Here is a 17,260-nt window from a genome sequence, read left to right as displayed (position 1 = left end):
TTTGAAAGTTATCAGCTCTTTTCTAGTTACTGTAACTTTCACTTGTCGGGGGTGTTATAAATTTTTAATTTACACTTGTTTAAATCAAATCGATTATTTCGAATCGTTTGAAAGACAGAAATACAGTCAAACTCACTATCCACTATTATGACAAAATATTGGGTATCATTTTGCTCTGACTAGAGTAGTCAGGAAAAAAAGTATTGATTATAATGATGATAAGATCGAAATTATAATAGGTTCTTAATTGGATATTTTGTATCTTATTTATTTATGTGACACCTAAATAAATATAGATACAACATGTTTTTCGCTTATTATATCTCGGTAGTTCTTTGTTTCGATGATATTATTTCAACAGTATTTCCTAATAATGACGTCCGTAACCAGCCGTAACCTATCAGAATTTTTCGTCTAACGCATTCCTGCGACTTTGTCTGCGTAGAACTACGGTCCCAAAATACTTTCTCATTGCACCTCAATGGTACTTAGTTTCAAGTATCTAGATCTACCGTTTTCATATTTTATGCCTAGGTTATTTACATAAAATTAAATTAACCTAGGCATAACCCAAGGGAAACCTGCGTTTCCACTGAAGCGGAGCGGAGCGGTGACGTGTTAAATATAATTGGCTAACAGTGAGATGATTCGCTAACTCAGTGATCAACAGTGAATTCATTTGACATTTATTTATAATCCATTGAAGGTTTGCTACGAAATACTACTTTTATATCGCTCAGTAAAGCAGCAATGTAGAACCAACCAATATCAAATGAGTTTGATTGTTTCATGAACACCGAGTTAGCGAATTACTCCGGTCACGTAACGAGTGAGAGGATGACGTAACACGTTTCATATCTGATTGATCGAAATGACACTTTTCCGCTCCGCTTTGCTTCAATGGAAATGCATCCTAAGCTTGTATTGCACTGAAGCGAAGCAGGGCGGAGACGTATACATTAGAAAGTGTTTCGATCAATCAGGTTATCGTTAGATGACAATTTTTTCTTTTCATTTTTCAATAATCTGATTGGCTGAAAATTGATATACAAACATCTTTCAACGCTTTGCTTGTCTTCACTTCAATCGAAACGCACCCTAAGGCCGGCTCTACATTGCGTGGAAATTCCGTCGCCAATTTTTCGCAGAACGCTGCTACATTTGATTAGCTAAGTACCTACATATAATTTACTGTTACACACTGTTATAATTTACTGTTATAATTTACTGGGGCACACTGGGTAATCTGCAAAATGTCGACGACCTCCCTGGCTGGTGGTCTTATCAGAGGTCCTGGGTTCGAACAAAAAAAATTATGTCCGATAATAGTATGTAATACAAAGCAGTCACATTCAGGCGCGGAAAAACGGCGGCGGAATTTCGGCGCAATGTGGCGCTAACCTAAGTATAAAGGAGTGCATACGTAGGTGCGTACTTATACCAGACTGCACAAACACTGCAAAGAAAAATAATGAAAACATTTTCGCAAATATTATTTCTATAGTCACAAGGTCAAACGAGCAGCGAGATTTCCATATAAATACTGCCTATATGGAGCTTACAATTTATTGTTTAATGTAATATTAAGTGCTAAAGATGTTGAAAGCAACGGTCGTAGTTTTGGCGTTGGTTGGACTCGTCGCCGGCGGAGGCTTTATCACAACTTTACCTTTGGAACAGAAGCCTAATTTACTCAGTAAGGAAATATTATCACTTCTGTACCATATCGTACAAGATATAACATTTTTTTTAAATTCAGGTACAAGGTAGCCCTTGACTGCAATTTCACCTGGTGGTAAGTGATGATCCAGTCTAAGATGGAAGCCTGGAACCTGGTAGGGATATGGCAGTTTTTCATTAAACCCATACTCCTTTGGTTTTTACACAACATCGTACCGGAACGCAAAATCGTTTGGCGGCACGGCTTTGCCGGTACGGTGGTAACTAGCCACGGCCGAAGCCTCCCACCAGATAAAAACACATGCAACACTGTAAATTAATGACATGCAGCGCAATCTATATGTGATTTAGTGAACTATTTCTTCGTGAACACATTTTTTTTTGTGATGTAACCACAAATTCAAGGCTTCCTGATTTTTCTATTACTTATGCTATACCTACCAGCCAAATTTCATGATTCTAGTTCAAAAGTCTTAGATGACCTAGAATCATGAAAGGCAGGTCTTATATCACAAGTAACAGGAAAAATCCGAAAACCGTGAATTTATGATTGCATCACAAAAAATATAATATTTAAAAGTCTTCGAGAAATTCGAATTGAATACGAATGAGTGCACAAACGCCCTGACTCTAATGTTCGATTTCCAGAATGTGTCCCCGGATGTTACGTCGCAGAGATAGAGGACATTATACCCGTCGGCGAAACGAGACGATCTGAGAAGCTCTGCGCCGAGTACACCTGCCAAGAAGACTCGCTGCAGATAGCCGGGTATGTTTCACCTTACCAGAGAGTAAGAATAGTATGTTCTTCTTTCTGGGCTGGTTTCCGCACCTAAGAGGGCCCTCCGTCACTCGCTCCATACAAACGTAGTTCGTGTCTCATTGGAATACTAACCAATCATACTCAATGGAATTTTGTAGAAACGTTCCAAGAGCTAATAATTTTATCTATGTCTGTGGTTTTCCAGATTTCCGTTAAAATATTCGGTTTCAAAGTTACACGGTCTTAAAAATTCACACATCCAAATCTTTGAGACCCTGTAATTTTAAAACTACATATTTTTAGAAAAATCTAAAACACCACAGGCACAAATATTAGTTTCTAAAATATGTCTGTAAAATATTCAAATTGGGGCTATGATTGTATGGAGTAAGTGACGGAGAGAGCCCTGTTAAACGTTTCTGTGTTGTGAGTGCGTTACCCCTCCCCGCCGAAGTCTTCACTCCAGCCATCCAAGCTCGCTCCAGAAACCTAGTAGCCCGTCCAGGTTACTGAGGGCTTCATTAAGTGATGTTGGGGATCCAAAATGGCGTTCTCGTTGTTCTGCCACGCCCGTGCACTCCAGACGCACGTGCGTCGGTGTTCCATCGACCTCCATGCAGGCCCTGCACAGAGGACTTTCGGTGACACCTATAACGAAAAGGTGTTTGTTTGATGTTGCTGTTATGAGTACCATCACCTTCCTAAGTTTACCTCTGTCCAGGCGGAGTAGTTTGTTAAGGATAGTATGTTATTACCTACCAAGTGTAGTAAGGGTGTGGTAAGGGAGCTGAGACGGTCTTAGGGAGCCTACTTATGTCAAAAAATAATTATTTTTTAAATAGAGGGTCTTTTAAAATTATAAAATCCACATTCGCTGCTAGTTTTAAGTTTGCTAACCATTTGGAATTGTCGATTGGACTAAAAAAGTACGTCTAATGCTTATGACGTCACATGTATGCATTTCATACAAGCTGGTTACTAAGCGAGCGTTTTGACGTTTGGTAAAAAGTTGCTGATTTGACTTGTAGGCATTGACTACGAGTAGCCTATTTACGAAACGTTCGTTGACCTCTAGTATCAGTCAGATGTTTTATTAGCAACATATTGTGAACTATTAAAAATAGAGGATTTTTTTTAATTGTCGTAGTTGGTTTTCAGTATCCTATCAGTAATCATTAGTATTACACCCTGTATCATACATAATCAAACCTTTGAAAACTGCTACCGTCAAGTTTCTTGGTAGTTTTTCTCGGTGGAAAAACATTCCGAACCAGTTGTAGATGCATTTGACGATTCAAAAGTATGTACTTGTAAAAGTTTATTTCTTTTAAGAATATTTCTATTCTATTCTATTCTACTTCCTTCCAGATGCAAACTCGTACCAGCGATAGAGGGATGTCAATTAGTATTTAACAATACTAGGCCGTACCCGCGATGCTGCGACCCGGATGTGATTTGTGATTGAAGAAAGGATCTGCTGTGATCGAACTGTGATCAATTTTAATTTTACTCTTGATAGGAAAATTAAATAAACATTATATTGATTTTATTACGATTTTTTTTTGCTTTCTAAGTAAGTACCTACCTTTTTTTTTTTTTTTTTTGTTGACGCTGGGGAATGCATTTACGCATCCCCCCCGGAAGCTAGCCAGCCAGCTGAGGGAGGGTATGTGGGACTCGCCGGCCGAGAGGCGACCGGAATACCCACTAAACCCCAGCGGGGCTTAGTGGGTACTACTAATGCTACCGGGGCGCACCGGCCCGAACACTGCTCTTCCCCTCGGACGCATCCAAAAGGGACCAGCAGCATCCAGGCACACTGGGAGGTTACCTGGCTGGCGCCCCAAGTACCTACCTACTATTTTTACAGAACTTTTACAGAAAAGTACATGCTTTTAGGTAGACTGTCCCTGCTAATCCGATCTCTGATCCAAATCTATCTTTTACGTCATAGATCTACGTCATATTATGTCCGATTTGAATCCAAGATATTCTCACGGATGATGGAAGTCGGAACTAGTGCGTAAGCTACCATACAAATAGTTCTATGACTACTTCGGAACGGATTTTCACGGATTCACACCGTGATTTATTGATGTCGCAAACTTTTCGCATGGGGCGCTTGGCTGTAGGTGTATGAACGAACTTGAACATTAAAACGATGTAGCTTAGATCCATTTTAGTTTCCAGTTATATCGTTTTGACACTCGAAGTCTATCAACGCGTCGCGATGTACAGACTTCTACTAAAGGTAGGTACCTACTGTTGTTTTTTGAGACAGACCTAAAAAGACGAATAATGTGCGAGTAGAAGATTCATATTTTTCGTAGAAAAATGTGCTACGCGCGCTGCGTCCAGACCGATGTGCTGATACTAAGAACACGATCATCATAATGATCAACACGGTTCTCCTCTCAGAATGAGAAGGGTATATAATATAGTATATATAATTCCCACACATTTGAGAACAATTTGGAGAATTCTCAGACATGCAGGTTTCCTCGTGATGTTTTCCTTCACCGTCAAAGATTACACAAAACCCAAAATTCAATAATCGCCTTTGGTATTTTAGGCAATAAGAAAAAAACTATCAAGAAATTGCAAAATGTTGTCTTCCAATTTAATAAAACAGAAAATTTTCTACGATATAGCATAAATAAGTTTTTAAGTAGATGTAGGGATTAACAAAATATAAGGGGTCAAAATTGCTGAAAATTAATTCACGGATAAGCCAATGTGCGCCTAACCTAAGTATAAAGGAGTAGGTAGTTACCTACTACCTACCCATATAATATCGGTGCAGACTGTTCAAACAGCAATCAAAAAGAAAATAATTTAAATAATTTACTTAGCACTACAAGGCCATACGGAAAGTAAAACACAGTTTTAGGGTTCCGTACTCAAGGGTGCCAATTGGCCCCTATTATTGAGCCTCCACTGACCATTCATCTGTCTGTCCGTCTGTCTGTCTGTTAGCGGGCTGTACCTACTTATCTCATAAATAGGTTATAGGTAGATTTCACACAGTATGGTATTGTTATAACACCAAATACAAATTTCAAAATGCCTGTCATGCATATTAAAAAAAAGTGTTAACTATATCTTGTATAATATACGGAACGCTTCGTGTGCGAGTCCGACTCGCTCTTGACTGGATTTGTCACTTGCTTGAACTATAAATGTATTTTTCAACATACTTAATTACTTGTAAGTATAATTAAAGATGTTGAAACAAGCAGTCGTCCTCTTAGCGCTGGTTGGCGTCGCCTGCGCAGCTGTCACTAGGGTACCTCTAGAACCGATACCTAAGGAATTCGGTAAGATTTTTCCCCTTATTACTGGAATTGATAATATTTCCAGTTCAGTTTGCCAGTCTGCACTTGGAATGCGCATACTAAACTTTCAGCTTTTATAAAAGTTTGAGGGGTTTGACCTCACGGGCTCTTAGTTCATAAAGTCACAAGGTTTGACAGTTCTTAACTAAATTAAGTTTGTCTGTTCTGTTCTTATTACATTCATAAGCCAAAAAATGCGAATACTCCATTGCCATCCAAATCAGTTGGTACGAGGTACCTAACTTTCTTTTTTTTATTCATTATAGGCCACCACCACAATCACACCTGATGGAAAGTGATGATGTGGCCTAAGATGGGACGCGTTTACCTAGAAGATTCTCTCTTGTATTTAAGATACCCGGACTGTAATTGGTAGGAAACACAGATCGCGGAAGAGTATTCCAAACCTTAGGCATACGTATGAGGAATGATGACGCAAAACGTTTCGTGCGTGTAGAATGTAGATCATTTGAATGTCGACAACATAAGGATGGAAACTTGCCTACTATTGGCTGGACAGCGCCTCATTGCCTGTATGAACGCTTTTTTTGTAGAAGGTGTCAAAGGATGTTACATATCAGAGCTGGGCATCATGATACCAGTCGGTGAAAGACGACCCTCACAGAGTTCGTGCCAGGAGTACGTCTGCGAAGAAACCATGGTGCAGATATTGGAGTATGTATAAATTATATTTTAACTAGATGATGCCCGCGACTTCGTCCGCGTGGATTTAGGTTTTTAAAAATCCCGTGGGAACTCTTTGATTTTCCGGGATAAAAAGTTGCCTGTGTCAGTTTCCGGGATACAAGCTAGCTCTGTACTTTTCATATAAATCGGTTAAGCGGATGGGCCTTAGGCCCGCGATTCACACCAATTGCGTATACGTGACACGTACGTAGTGACGCGCGTAAACCCCTAACACACCGGGTTACGCATACATCCACGTTTTACGCAAGCGGTGTGCCATATTTCATAGAGTTCCATACATTATATTAACGCAATGGTACTCACTACGTCTACACTTACGTAACGCTTACGCAGCCTGTGTGAACGTTAATAACTATTAAGAATGAATTATATCCTTTTTTTATATTCAGATAAAAGTTAGCCCTAGACTGCAATCTCACCTTGTGGTAAGTGATGATGCAGTCTAATATGCAAGCGGGCTAATCTGGAGGGGGTATGGCAGTTTTCCTTAAACCCAAACTCCTTTGGTTTCTACACGGCATCGCACCGAGACGCTAAATTGCTTGGCGGCACGGCTTTGCGGATAGGGTAGTAACTAGCCACGACCGAAGCGTCTCACCAAACAAACAATTTTTGAGCAAGTGGCAATTTTATTTCTCTTCGTTACAGGTGTGGGGCCGTTGCGGTGAAGTCTCCGTGCCGTGCAGTTTATGACAACACTAAGCTGTACCCAGATTGCTGCACACCCACCGTCGAATGTGATGAACAACGTTGAACTAACCATCAGTAATCGATATTCATTATGCTCTTGTTTTAGAAACTTTTAATAAACATGTTAATTATTTTATTGCGATATTTTTAAGGTTCCCACTTCCCTACTTACCTCAAAAGGTAAAAAGCAATCCCTTATAGGATCACTTCGTTGTCTGTCTGTCAGTCGTGTCTGTCAAGAAAACCTATAGGGTAAATATACCCTTAAATTACATATATACCTTACCTATACAGATAAAACCTTAAATTACCAAGATTCTGAAGCCTGCGCTCGTGAATAAATAATACCTATGTAAGAATGAAAAGACCAGAGTCATACCAAAGTACGTGCCTGGCTCAGTTCTACAGAATTTAAAAATTGAGTTGGCTCGATCGCGCTTCTCTGCCAAACATTCAAATTATTGTGATATCGTGGACATTCTCGATCAATAATGCATACCCACCCAAACATGCCTAGTTCTTAATTCCGCTATATGTGACTAGATGATGACCGCGACTTCGTCCGCGTGGATTAAGGTTTTTAAAGATCCCGTAGGAACTGATTGATTTTCCGGGACAAAAAGTAGCCTATGTAAATAGCATAGACGCAAGCTACCTCTGTACCTAATTTCGGTTATATGGATGGGCCTCTAGAATCCCTTGGGAACTCTTTGATTTTCCGGGATAAAAAGTAGCCTATGTCCGTCCCCGGTATGTAAGCTAACTCCAAATTACATCAAAATCCGTTAAACTGTTGGGCTGTGAAAAGCTTAAGGACAGACAGACAGTTACATTTATAATTGTTAAGTATGGATTTGACTTCAATACTTAATACACTACTTTGCCGCTAGGCTGGTAACTAGCCCCGGCCGAAACCTCCTGTCAGACAGGATGAGAGACAATTAGACATTATAAGTTACCAAAGTACCCTGCCAGGAATCGAATCAGGGACTTATAAGACTACAACGCTCACCACTGCGCCAGGAAAGTCGTCATCTTCTTTATTACGTAAATATTAGTGATAACTAGGTCAGAATGACCAGTAAATTCGTATCATATCTGCAATACATATATTATATACCTACCTAATACCTATATTATGCATAAGTTATTAATTATATTTTATTAATATTAGACATGTTGAAGGAAACAGTCGTCTTGTTGTCGTTGGTTTGCGTCGCTTTCGCTGCCGTTGGCTTGGCACCCTTGGAGGAAAAGCCTAAGAGATTTGGTAAGTAATTCTTAAAATTACTAGCTTATGCCAGCGACTTCATCCGCGTGAACTACACAAATTTCAAACCCCTATTTTACCCGTTTAGGGGTTGAATTTTCAAAAATACTTTGTTAGCGGATGGCTATGTCATAATAGCTATCTGCATGCCAAATTTCAGCCCGATGGACCGTCCTATACTTTGAGGTGTGGGTTGATAGATCAGTCAGTCAGCCAGCTTTCTCTTTTATATTATTATTTAGACATATTAACAAACATTTAATTGTTAAATACCTAATGATTCCCGGGACTCAGCTCGCATGAATTTAATCCTTAAAAAATCCGTAGGAACTTTAATTTCCCGAGAATGTCCGTACAAACATCGTCCATGTGGATTTAGGTTTTTTAAAAATCCCGTGGGACTCTTTGATTTTCCGAGACCAAGGTCTTAATGCACAAGTAAAGGAAAAAATCTGAAAACCGTGAATTTGTGGTTATATCACAAAAAAATAATTAAACAGCAGCGGGGTCTTCTCCGTTTGACCTAGGTAGGTAGGTTTGACGGGGTACGGGCCTCGAGGCATGGCCTTCTTGCCCGGGTGTGGCGCGAGGAAAAACACTTCCCCGGTAATGTTCTTTAAGCCGTTGTCGGCTAAGGCCTGCCTCCTTGGCTTGGGGCCTCGAGGTTGTGTGTTGAATTCAAACGGTGAATTGAAAAAATTAAAACGTTCACGATAAATTTAATTCACTAAATCACATATAGATGGCGCAGAGCGTTATTAACTTGCAGAGTACTACATAAAGGCGTTAGGTATATCTTGTACGATGGTACGGAACCCTTCGTGTACGAGTCCGACTTACACTTGACCGGTTTTTTGAACAATAACCGATTCATTAACCGACTTCCAAAAAAGGAGGAGGTACTCAATTCGTCGGAATCTTTTTTATTTTTGTTTAATTCCAGAGGGTATAGAAGGATGTTACATCAAGGAGCTGGACGCCGTGGTGCCGTTCGGTAAAGCGGCGCCCTCGAAGACGGGATGTATGGAGTATCGTTGCGGAAAGACCATGGTGGAGTTTGTCACGTAAGTTTTTTACTACTAGCCATTATCGCCCTTTTTACCCGACTGCGGCAAAATTATAATTTTAGCAGTATATGTATGTATATATGTGTGTGTGTGTGTATGTTTGTATCCAGATTCTGTGTGTTCCACCGTAGCACCTAAACTACTGGGCCGATTTTGATGAATGAGGTGTCAATCGATTCGTCGTAAAGGTCCGGGTGACATAGGCTACATTTTATACGAAAAAACCTGACCTAACGGATGTTAGGAAATGTTATGAAAAAAAGTGGGGGTCTCCAAAATTTTGTTTTGCTATTGTATCGAGTGGGGTGTCAAATGAAAGAGGAGAAAATTCTGAGTTCACAAATACAAATGTACTACAATTACAACATTATAATATACCAAGCGACAGAAAAACTATTTTACTATATTTATCGCTAGGTATCTATCGACAGTTCGCGGGTAGTAGTTGGGATTTAGTGCTGTTTGACTTTATCTTGTAAAATACCTACTTGTTTCAGTTGCGGCACTGTAATGGTGCTTCCCCCATGCTATAAGGTGCGAGACGAGACCAAGACGTACCCTGCCTGCTGTGCATCTATACGATGTGACTAGAAGCAGTGATCCAGGCCACAGCATATATAATAGTTCCTTATCTCAGAATATATAATAATTATTTTGTTTCCATACTTTTGTTGTTAGTATGTAAATATATGTATTATGTACATATGATTATACCTATCATTATATAAATATAAAAATATATTCATGTTTTTATGGGACTATGTGGTAATGCCCGACTAACCCTAAACCGCCCATGGCCCCACCAAACTCTTGGTTTGGGCAGAATGGCAGGAGAGCCCTCCCGGTATACTTGCTCTTGGTGTGTTTCCCGGGCGCGCGTTGATTCCTTACAAGCTCACTATATCTGTCCTTGTCCCTTGTGTCTTTCTCCCTTTTCTGGGCAGATTTTTTTTTTTAATTTACAGACTACTACGACTACCTCAGACCGACCACTGGACCTACTCCAGGTTCTATACTCACTGCATCCGATCCGAATCTAACAATAGCTGTAGTACTAATCCAAAGTAGCTGTGTATTAGGTTTGAGTGAGAAAAAAGAGAAGATAGAACGAAAGGCGTTTAGTTAATTTTAGGCCACAGCGCTGTGCGAGTTGGCGTCTAAATAAGAGTCATCACACTAATATTATAAAAGCGAAAGTTTGTATGTATGTGTGTGTGTGTGTGAGTGTGTGTGTATGTTTGTTACTCCTTCACGCAAAAACGACTGGACGGGGTTGGCTGAAATTTGGAATGGAGATAGATAATATCCTGGATTAGCACATAGGCTACTTTTTATCTCGGAAAATCAAAGAGTTCCCACGGGATTTCGAAAAACCTAAATCCACGCGGGCGAAGTCGCGGGCATCGGCTAGTAATTATTATGGCGAGCGAAGTGAGTCCTCGTACTAGGTACGTAAGTATATTTCAAGGCCTAGATGTGTTACCTATCTATCATTGTTTTCATAAAAATAATGATTAAGTACTTATACTTAATTAAGAAATTTTATTTCAAGCAGTTTGGAACTCTTCTTAAATTATGACACTTACCTATTTACGAACACATAACATATAATGTAGTAAGTACCTACATAGTTGCATCGTAAAAGCATAATTACTTAGCAAAAACAAATTCAAATATCTTCTTGATAATATAAATACATATTTCTGATAGTAAGGTCAGTAAAGCCAGTAATCGTATCGTAGTTCTAAATAGGCGCATTTATAGAGAAGCTATTAAATATTTTATCAATATTAAAAAACATGTTGAGGGAAACAGTTGTCTTGTTGTCGTTGTTTTGCGTCGCTTTCGCGGCCCTTGCATTCGCGCCCTTGGAGGAAAAGCCTAAGAGGTTCGGTAAGTAATTTATATAAGTACTCAACTTAACTACTTAAGTACTCAAACAAGTGTACAAATTAAAAATTTATAACACCCCCGACAATTAGTGAAGGTTACAGTAACTAGAAAAGAGCTGGTAACTTTCAAACGGCATAACCGATTTTCTTGGATTATAGCTAAGAACACTCTCGATCAAGCCACCTTTCAAACAAAAGAAACTAAATTAAAATCAGTTCATTAGTTTCGGAGCTACGATGCCACAGACAGATACACACGTCAAACTTATAACACCCCTCTTTTTGGGTCGGGGGTTAAAAATAAATCCTAGGTATTTTGTGCTTGTGTCATTCTGGCTTCTTAGACCATTGTTTAGGTGGTGGAGCAGCCGCGTTCTAACTTTCTCGGGTAAGATGGAAAAGGAAGGCACAGCTTGTGAATTTTCTTTTTCTTTCTTTAGATACTAATGTTCTAAATGCGAAAGTGTGTTTGTTTGTTGGTTATTTAGTTACAGAGATCAGCGTAATTTTTGCGCAGTCATGTCTATGCCTCGTGATTATTTCAAAGACCTTACACTACTAACTAGACTGTGCACCATGGCGAAAAAGCCGGTCCGCATGAGAGGGCTCCCGTTGGTAGTGTGTCCCTTTCTAATTAGGTGACCATGATAAAACAGAACACAGGACATATTGTTTTGTATACTCCGACTTTTAACTAGATGCAGTAAAATGACATTTCGTTTTTTACTAAACTCCAATAAATCTCCTATTTTACACCTAAATAACTGAAAATATTATGTACGCATGTACTCGCTACACTGAGTCTATCTGTTTCTCACACAATATTAGGTTAGGTGAAATAGCAAGCAGGTTACACCGTTACCCACGTGCGCCGGCAACTTTCTGGTTTAAGACTTTTATTAGTTCCATAAAGGAATTTCCACTTATATGAAACTTACAGGCTATGGTTACAGAGTTCAAAATTACATTTTAGAGCGCACAATTATTATAGATGTGTTAGTAGACAATTAAGATATGTTATTTCAATTTCTAACTTCTAATACATAATAATATTATAATATTACACTAGTGGGTAGATTTATACTTAAATTCTTAAAGTACCATCGCAACAAAAAATATACGAGCGCGCGAGGTCCAATAGTCAGCGCGAGCCACGGCTGAGCTTTGGTCGAGCTTATTGCATACTCATAAGGGTCAGAAGTACTTTTTTCTTCTCTGTACAATAGGCATCATCTGACATACCGTTAATTTGACAACAACCTTACTAACTTTTCACTCCGTATTGAGTCCGTACAAAAAAGCTACATAATATTATTATTAAATGATTGATATGTCAAATGAACGTCATGCATATTCTAGACGAAAAAAAAGACTAAAATTGCAATAATTATTTAATGATTTGTTTTTATACATTGCATTTTCCTAATATAACCAGGAATAAAGTCGTCACATTTAAAATGCGCACTGCAAATAACAGACGATTTTGAGATTTTTCCAGGCACTGCATTTCCCCACATCAATTTCTGATTTTCATTCTTCGGAAACCTACAATACAAGAAATATGATGACTAACATAGATTAAGTTTCTGTTACTAACAAAACTTCGAGTCAACTTAAGTTAACATAACATAGTGTAACCATGTTATGTAGGTACCTACCCAAAGGTGTATGCAGAGGTGAATATCACCCACATTACACCAGCTATGTTTAGGACCCGTAAGTAATAGTGTGCAAGTCAAGAGCTTCGCCGTTCGTCGGACAGTATTTCCAACTTCGAACTAAGATTTTTCTATATTAAAAACTAGCTGCCCGACCCAGCTTCGCCCGGGAATTTCGAATAATATTTTTTATAAAACCATCTCCTGATACTAACAAACACAATAAAAAATGAAATATCCAATTTGGTGCCGTCGATCGGAAGCTATGCGCGTACAAACATTTCAGAGATTCATTTTTATTATAATAGTAGATTATTAGTATAAATCTCCAATTTAAGTCAGTCGGGACGTATCTGCCTACTTTTACGAAACTAGAAAAATCTTTGATCCACATAATTCATGGTTAACCTAAAGAATATGATTGTTGTTTTTACTTACCTGTGGAAAGAAAAGCTGCTACCAGGATAAAACTCATTTTTGCACCTGTCACACAACTTGAATTCACCATTTTTCATGAAAAACAAACAGGTTTATTATGAAAATGTACACAATCGCAAATCGAAGTACGAAAATCAACCAAACAACCAAGTAAACAAACCACCATATTGCATTTAGTATTACCAGTCCCAAACATTTAAGTACTACTTTTACTCAGTATTATTAGATTATTTTCTAAATACAACGAGATAATTATTATTCATATAAACTGTAGAAATATTAAAATTGAGTTGCAAAGTTTATGGATTGTTCGTTTTGGTAAATCATAAAAATACTAAATATAAAATTTTCTACCATTACTACCAAACCCAATAAATTAGTTGAGCTGGCAAGACGTCAGACAAGGACACACTACCCCCGGAAGCCTTCTCACCAGGACCGCTTTTAGATAGCTACCGATCATAATGGAAATAGCTACCCTAAGATAATGTAATAGATCTCATTTTAGCCTAACAAAAATTTTTGGTACACAGTCTAGTTAGTAAATGTAAGGTCTTTGGATTATTTTGACCGAAGGTTCTCCGCGCTCTATACTGAGTACTTAGTACTTTAATGTACCACAAATGGCAGGTTACAAAAAAGAAAACGTAAATGTAGATATAAAAAGGCAGTCTAATCGCTAAATAGCCGTACCTACCTAACCTAACCTAACCTACGTAGCTAATACGTAGCTAGTACGTAACGTACGTACCTAATTATTATTAATTACTAACCTACCTATTCATCAGGACATGCTTGAGCGAAAATAATTCCATCCATCCATCAGCCTGTAAGCGTCCACTGCTGGACATAGGCCTTTCCAAGAGCGCGCCACCAAACACGGTCCTCCGCGTTCCTCATCCACCCGCTCCCCGCCACCTTCTTCAGGTCATCGGTCCAGCGGGCTGGAGGTCGTCCCACACTGCGCTTACCGGTACGCGGTCTCCACTCCAGAACACGTCTGCACCATCGGCCGTCGGTTCTGCGACAGACATGGCCTGCCCATTGCCACTTCAGCTTGCTAATCCTTTGAGCTATGTCGGTCGCTTTTGTTCTTCTGCGAATTTCCTCGTTCCGGATTTTATCCCTGAGAGTAATACCCAACATAGCTCGCTCCATAGCGCGCTGAGCGACTTTTAGTTTGTGGACGAAAATAATTATAATAATTAAATTAACTAGTAACGGTAAAATGTAAAATATCATTTTTAAGTAAGTTTCATGTTACCTAACTACTTAGATAATATTTTATTTACTCAATCAATAGGCATCTCTACATGCTCTACATATTATAAGACAAGTCAAAGTCCTCAAAACAAGTCAAAAGTCAAGACAGATTAGTATAGTTCAAGGAGATTCGCAATACGCTAGATAGATATACCGGCCAAGTGCGAGTCAAACTCGCGCACCGAGGGTTCCGTACTCGGGTATTTTACCGACATTTTGCACTATAAATCAAAAACTATTATGCTTGAAAATAAATAAAAATCTATTTAAGAATGTACAGTAAAGCCCTTTTATATGATACCCAACTTGGTACAGTTATCTTACTTTGAAAATTATTATTTTTTGATGTAACCACAAATTCACGGTTTTCGGATTTATTCCTTTACTTGTGCTATATTATGACCTCCCTACCTGCCTTTTATGATTCTAGGTCAACAGGAAGTACCTACCTTAAAGGTTTTATTGACAGACACGACGGACGGACAGACATACAGACAGACACACAGATAGACAACAAAATGTAAAGGGTTCCGTTTTTCCTTTTTAGGTAGGGAACCCTAAAAATTCAAAATGGCTGGCCATGCAAATTAAATTTAAAAAAAAACTCTTCGCGAGTCCAACTCGCTTCACTTATTTTTTTAGTGCTTGTTATGTTGAATTGTTCCAATTCCAAAGGGCACAGAAGGATGTTACATCTCGAAACTGGACGCGGTGATACCGTTCGGTAAAGCGGCGCCCTCTAAGGACAGCTGTATGGAGTACCGTTGCGGCAAGACGCGTGTGCGGCTTGTCACGTAAGTTTTCTTTCCCTATAACTATCTAAAAATTAAACAAGCGTAAATTAAAAATTTATAACACCCCCGACAAGTGAAGGTTACAGTTACTAGAAAAGACCGAAAAGACCTGATAACTTTCAAACGGCTGAACTGATTTTCTTGGACTATTCCGCTCCTACGATCTAAAGTATCTGAGTTTTCCAAAACATCATTTTCAAATAAATAATTATGTATTTAGGCAACGTCCATCTTGACAGCTTGACATTTGTCAATCCACATAATATTATGAACCTAACGGTTATCTAACCTTCTTTTCTACAAGAAAACTAGAAAAGAGCTGATAACTCTTAAACGGCTGAACCAATTTTTTTGGATTATAGCTAAGAACACTCTCGATCAAGCCACCTTTCAAACAAAAAAAAGTAAATTAAAATCGGTTCATTCGTTTAGGCGCTACGATGCCACAGACAGATACACAGATACACAGACACACAGATACACAGATACACACGTCGAACTTATAACACCCCTCTTTTTGGGTCGGGGGTTAAAAAATATCAAAAAATCGACTTCCAAAACCACTACAGAGTAAAAAAAAATATTTTTTGTTTCTAAACGTCTATAAACATCGGGCGAGCATAATAAAAGAAACTAAAAATATAAGTAAGCGGGATTCTTGTTGGCCCGTCTCGGTTTTTCTAAGTAAAGTTCTACGAAAGCTCAAAGAATATGCTCTTGTGAATAAAGCATGGATTCGACTCGCTCCAGCAATGCGCGGGGCTGCCATTGCTTGTATAGTAGGTACATTGTGGCATATTATTGTAAATTGTAAATCGAACTCTTGAAAAGAGCAACCGCCGAGTTTCTTGCTGGTTCTTTTCGGTAGGAACGGCATTCCGAACCAGTGGTAGATTATTTTGATAATTCAAAAGCACTTGTCAAAAGTTTATTTGTATAAAAATCTATTCTATTCTATATCTATTCATTTCAGTTGCGGCACCGTAGTGGTGACACCGCCATGCTACACGGTGCAAGACCTGAGCAAGCCGTACCCCGAGTGCTGTCCCCAAATGCGTTGTGGTAACAGGCACTAATGCACCCTTAACAGCTATCTTAGTACTATATTTATGATACTCGGTTGAAGATAATTTTAATAAAAATATCCTACTTTAATTTCTTTTATTCTAAAGTCAAACCAAAACAAACTAGAAATAAGATTATCCATAAGAGAAACAAAGTAACCGACATTTAACCCAGTGGGTTACGAAGCTGAAGTGGTAATGGGCAGGGCACATAGTTCGAAAAACCAATAAGTAGTCGTTGGGGTCCCAAGATGCTGTAATGGCGACGACGTTAAATGAGTCTCATGGAGCTGTTGGATTCAGATGGCATAAGTCCGTGGCGTGTGCAAGTCTCTACAAGAGACCTATGCCCAGATGTGGTCACTATCGGTTGATAATAATGATAATTACCAAGTTATCTTGATTGATTTGCTAGATCATGCAAGTTATCTTGATTGACTTGCTAGATTGACTGCGCAGGAGAACTCAAAACTCAAACTCAAATAATTTATTCAAATTAGGTTACTATTTATTATTATTAATAGGGGAGCAGGTGGATGAGGAAGGCGGAGGACCGTGTTTGGTGGCGCGCTCTTGGAAAGGCCTATGTCCAGCAGTGGACGCTTACAGGCTGATGGATGGATGGATGGATGGAGGTT

At 38.9% G+C, this 17,260-nt stretch overlaps 1 protein-coding gene and 2 long non-coding RNA genes across 5 annotated transcripts in view; 1 reads left to right on the top strand and 2 right to left on the bottom strand.

The window, feature by feature from the left end:
• Positions 1-12,563, bottom strand: part of LOC123864192 — a 28,386-nt gene extending 15,823 nt beyond the window's left edge. The window contains exons 1-3 of the long non-coding RNA XR_006795722.1: positions 12,285-12,563; positions 7,654-7,656; positions 6,790-6,799 (exon numbers count right to left, since the gene is read on the bottom strand). This is a non-coding gene — a long non-coding RNA (uncharacterized LOC123864192). The remainder of the gene's footprint in view (positions 1-6,789; positions 6,800-7,653; positions 7,657-12,284) is intronic.
• LOC123864177 (venom toxin OcyC11) lies at positions 8,296-16,713 on the top strand. Of its 3 annotated transcripts, none has more exons than XM_045904466.1 (3): positions 8,296-8,446; positions 9,390-9,510; positions 10,011-10,221. In XM_045904466.1, the coding sequence occupies exons 1-3, from the start codon at positions 8,353-8,355 to the stop codon at positions 10,102-10,104; spliced, it is 309 nt and encodes a 102-aa protein (XP_045760422.1). In that variant the 5' UTR covers positions 8,296-8,352; the 3' UTR covers positions 10,105-10,221. The 3 variants fall into 3 exon arrangements, with proteins under 3 accessions (XP_045760422.1, XP_045760420.1, XP_045760419.1); XM_045904464.1 differs by lacking the exons at positions 9,390-9,510; positions 10,011-10,221 and adding exons at positions 15,438-15,558; positions 16,532-16,713 and having other exon boundaries at positions 8,317-8,446; XM_045904463.1 differs by lacking the exons at positions 8,296-8,446; positions 9,390-9,510; positions 10,011-10,221 and adding exons at positions 11,163-11,406; positions 15,438-15,558; positions 16,532-16,713.
• On the bottom strand, positions 12,784-14,055 carry LOC123864183. Its single transcript, XR_006795714.1, has 2 exons — positions 13,502-14,055; positions 12,784-12,950 (listed from the first exon to the last, which is right to left on the bottom strand). It is a non-coding gene; the product is annotated as an uncharacterized LOC123864183 (long non-coding RNA).
• Positions 16,714-17,260: the final 547 nt, after the last annotated feature.

Source organism: Maniola jurtina, chromosome 4, assembly GCF_905333055.1.
Source record: "Maniola jurtina chromosome 4, ilManJurt1.1, whole genome shotgun sequence".
In the NCBI taxonomy this organism is placed as follows: domain Eukaryota; kingdom Metazoa; phylum Arthropoda; class Insecta; order Lepidoptera; family Nymphalidae; genus Maniola; species Maniola jurtina.
Note: the sequence above shows the minus strand (reverse complement) of the source record. Positions and strands in the feature narration are given on the sequence as shown.

Coding starts and splice junctions, on each gene's coding strand:
- LOC123864177 (XM_045904464.1), top strand. CDS start 8,353: ATGTTGAAGGAAACAGTCGTCTTGTTGTCGTTGGTTTGCGTCGCTTTC. Junction 8,447..15,437: donor GGAAAAGCCTAAGAGATTTG/GTAAGTAATTCT, acceptor TTCCAATTCCAA/AGGGCACAGAAGGATGTTAC. Junction 15,559..16,531: donor ACGCGTGTGCGGCTTGTCAC/GTAAGTTTTCTT, acceptor TATTCATTTCAG/TTGCGGCACCGTAGTGGTGA.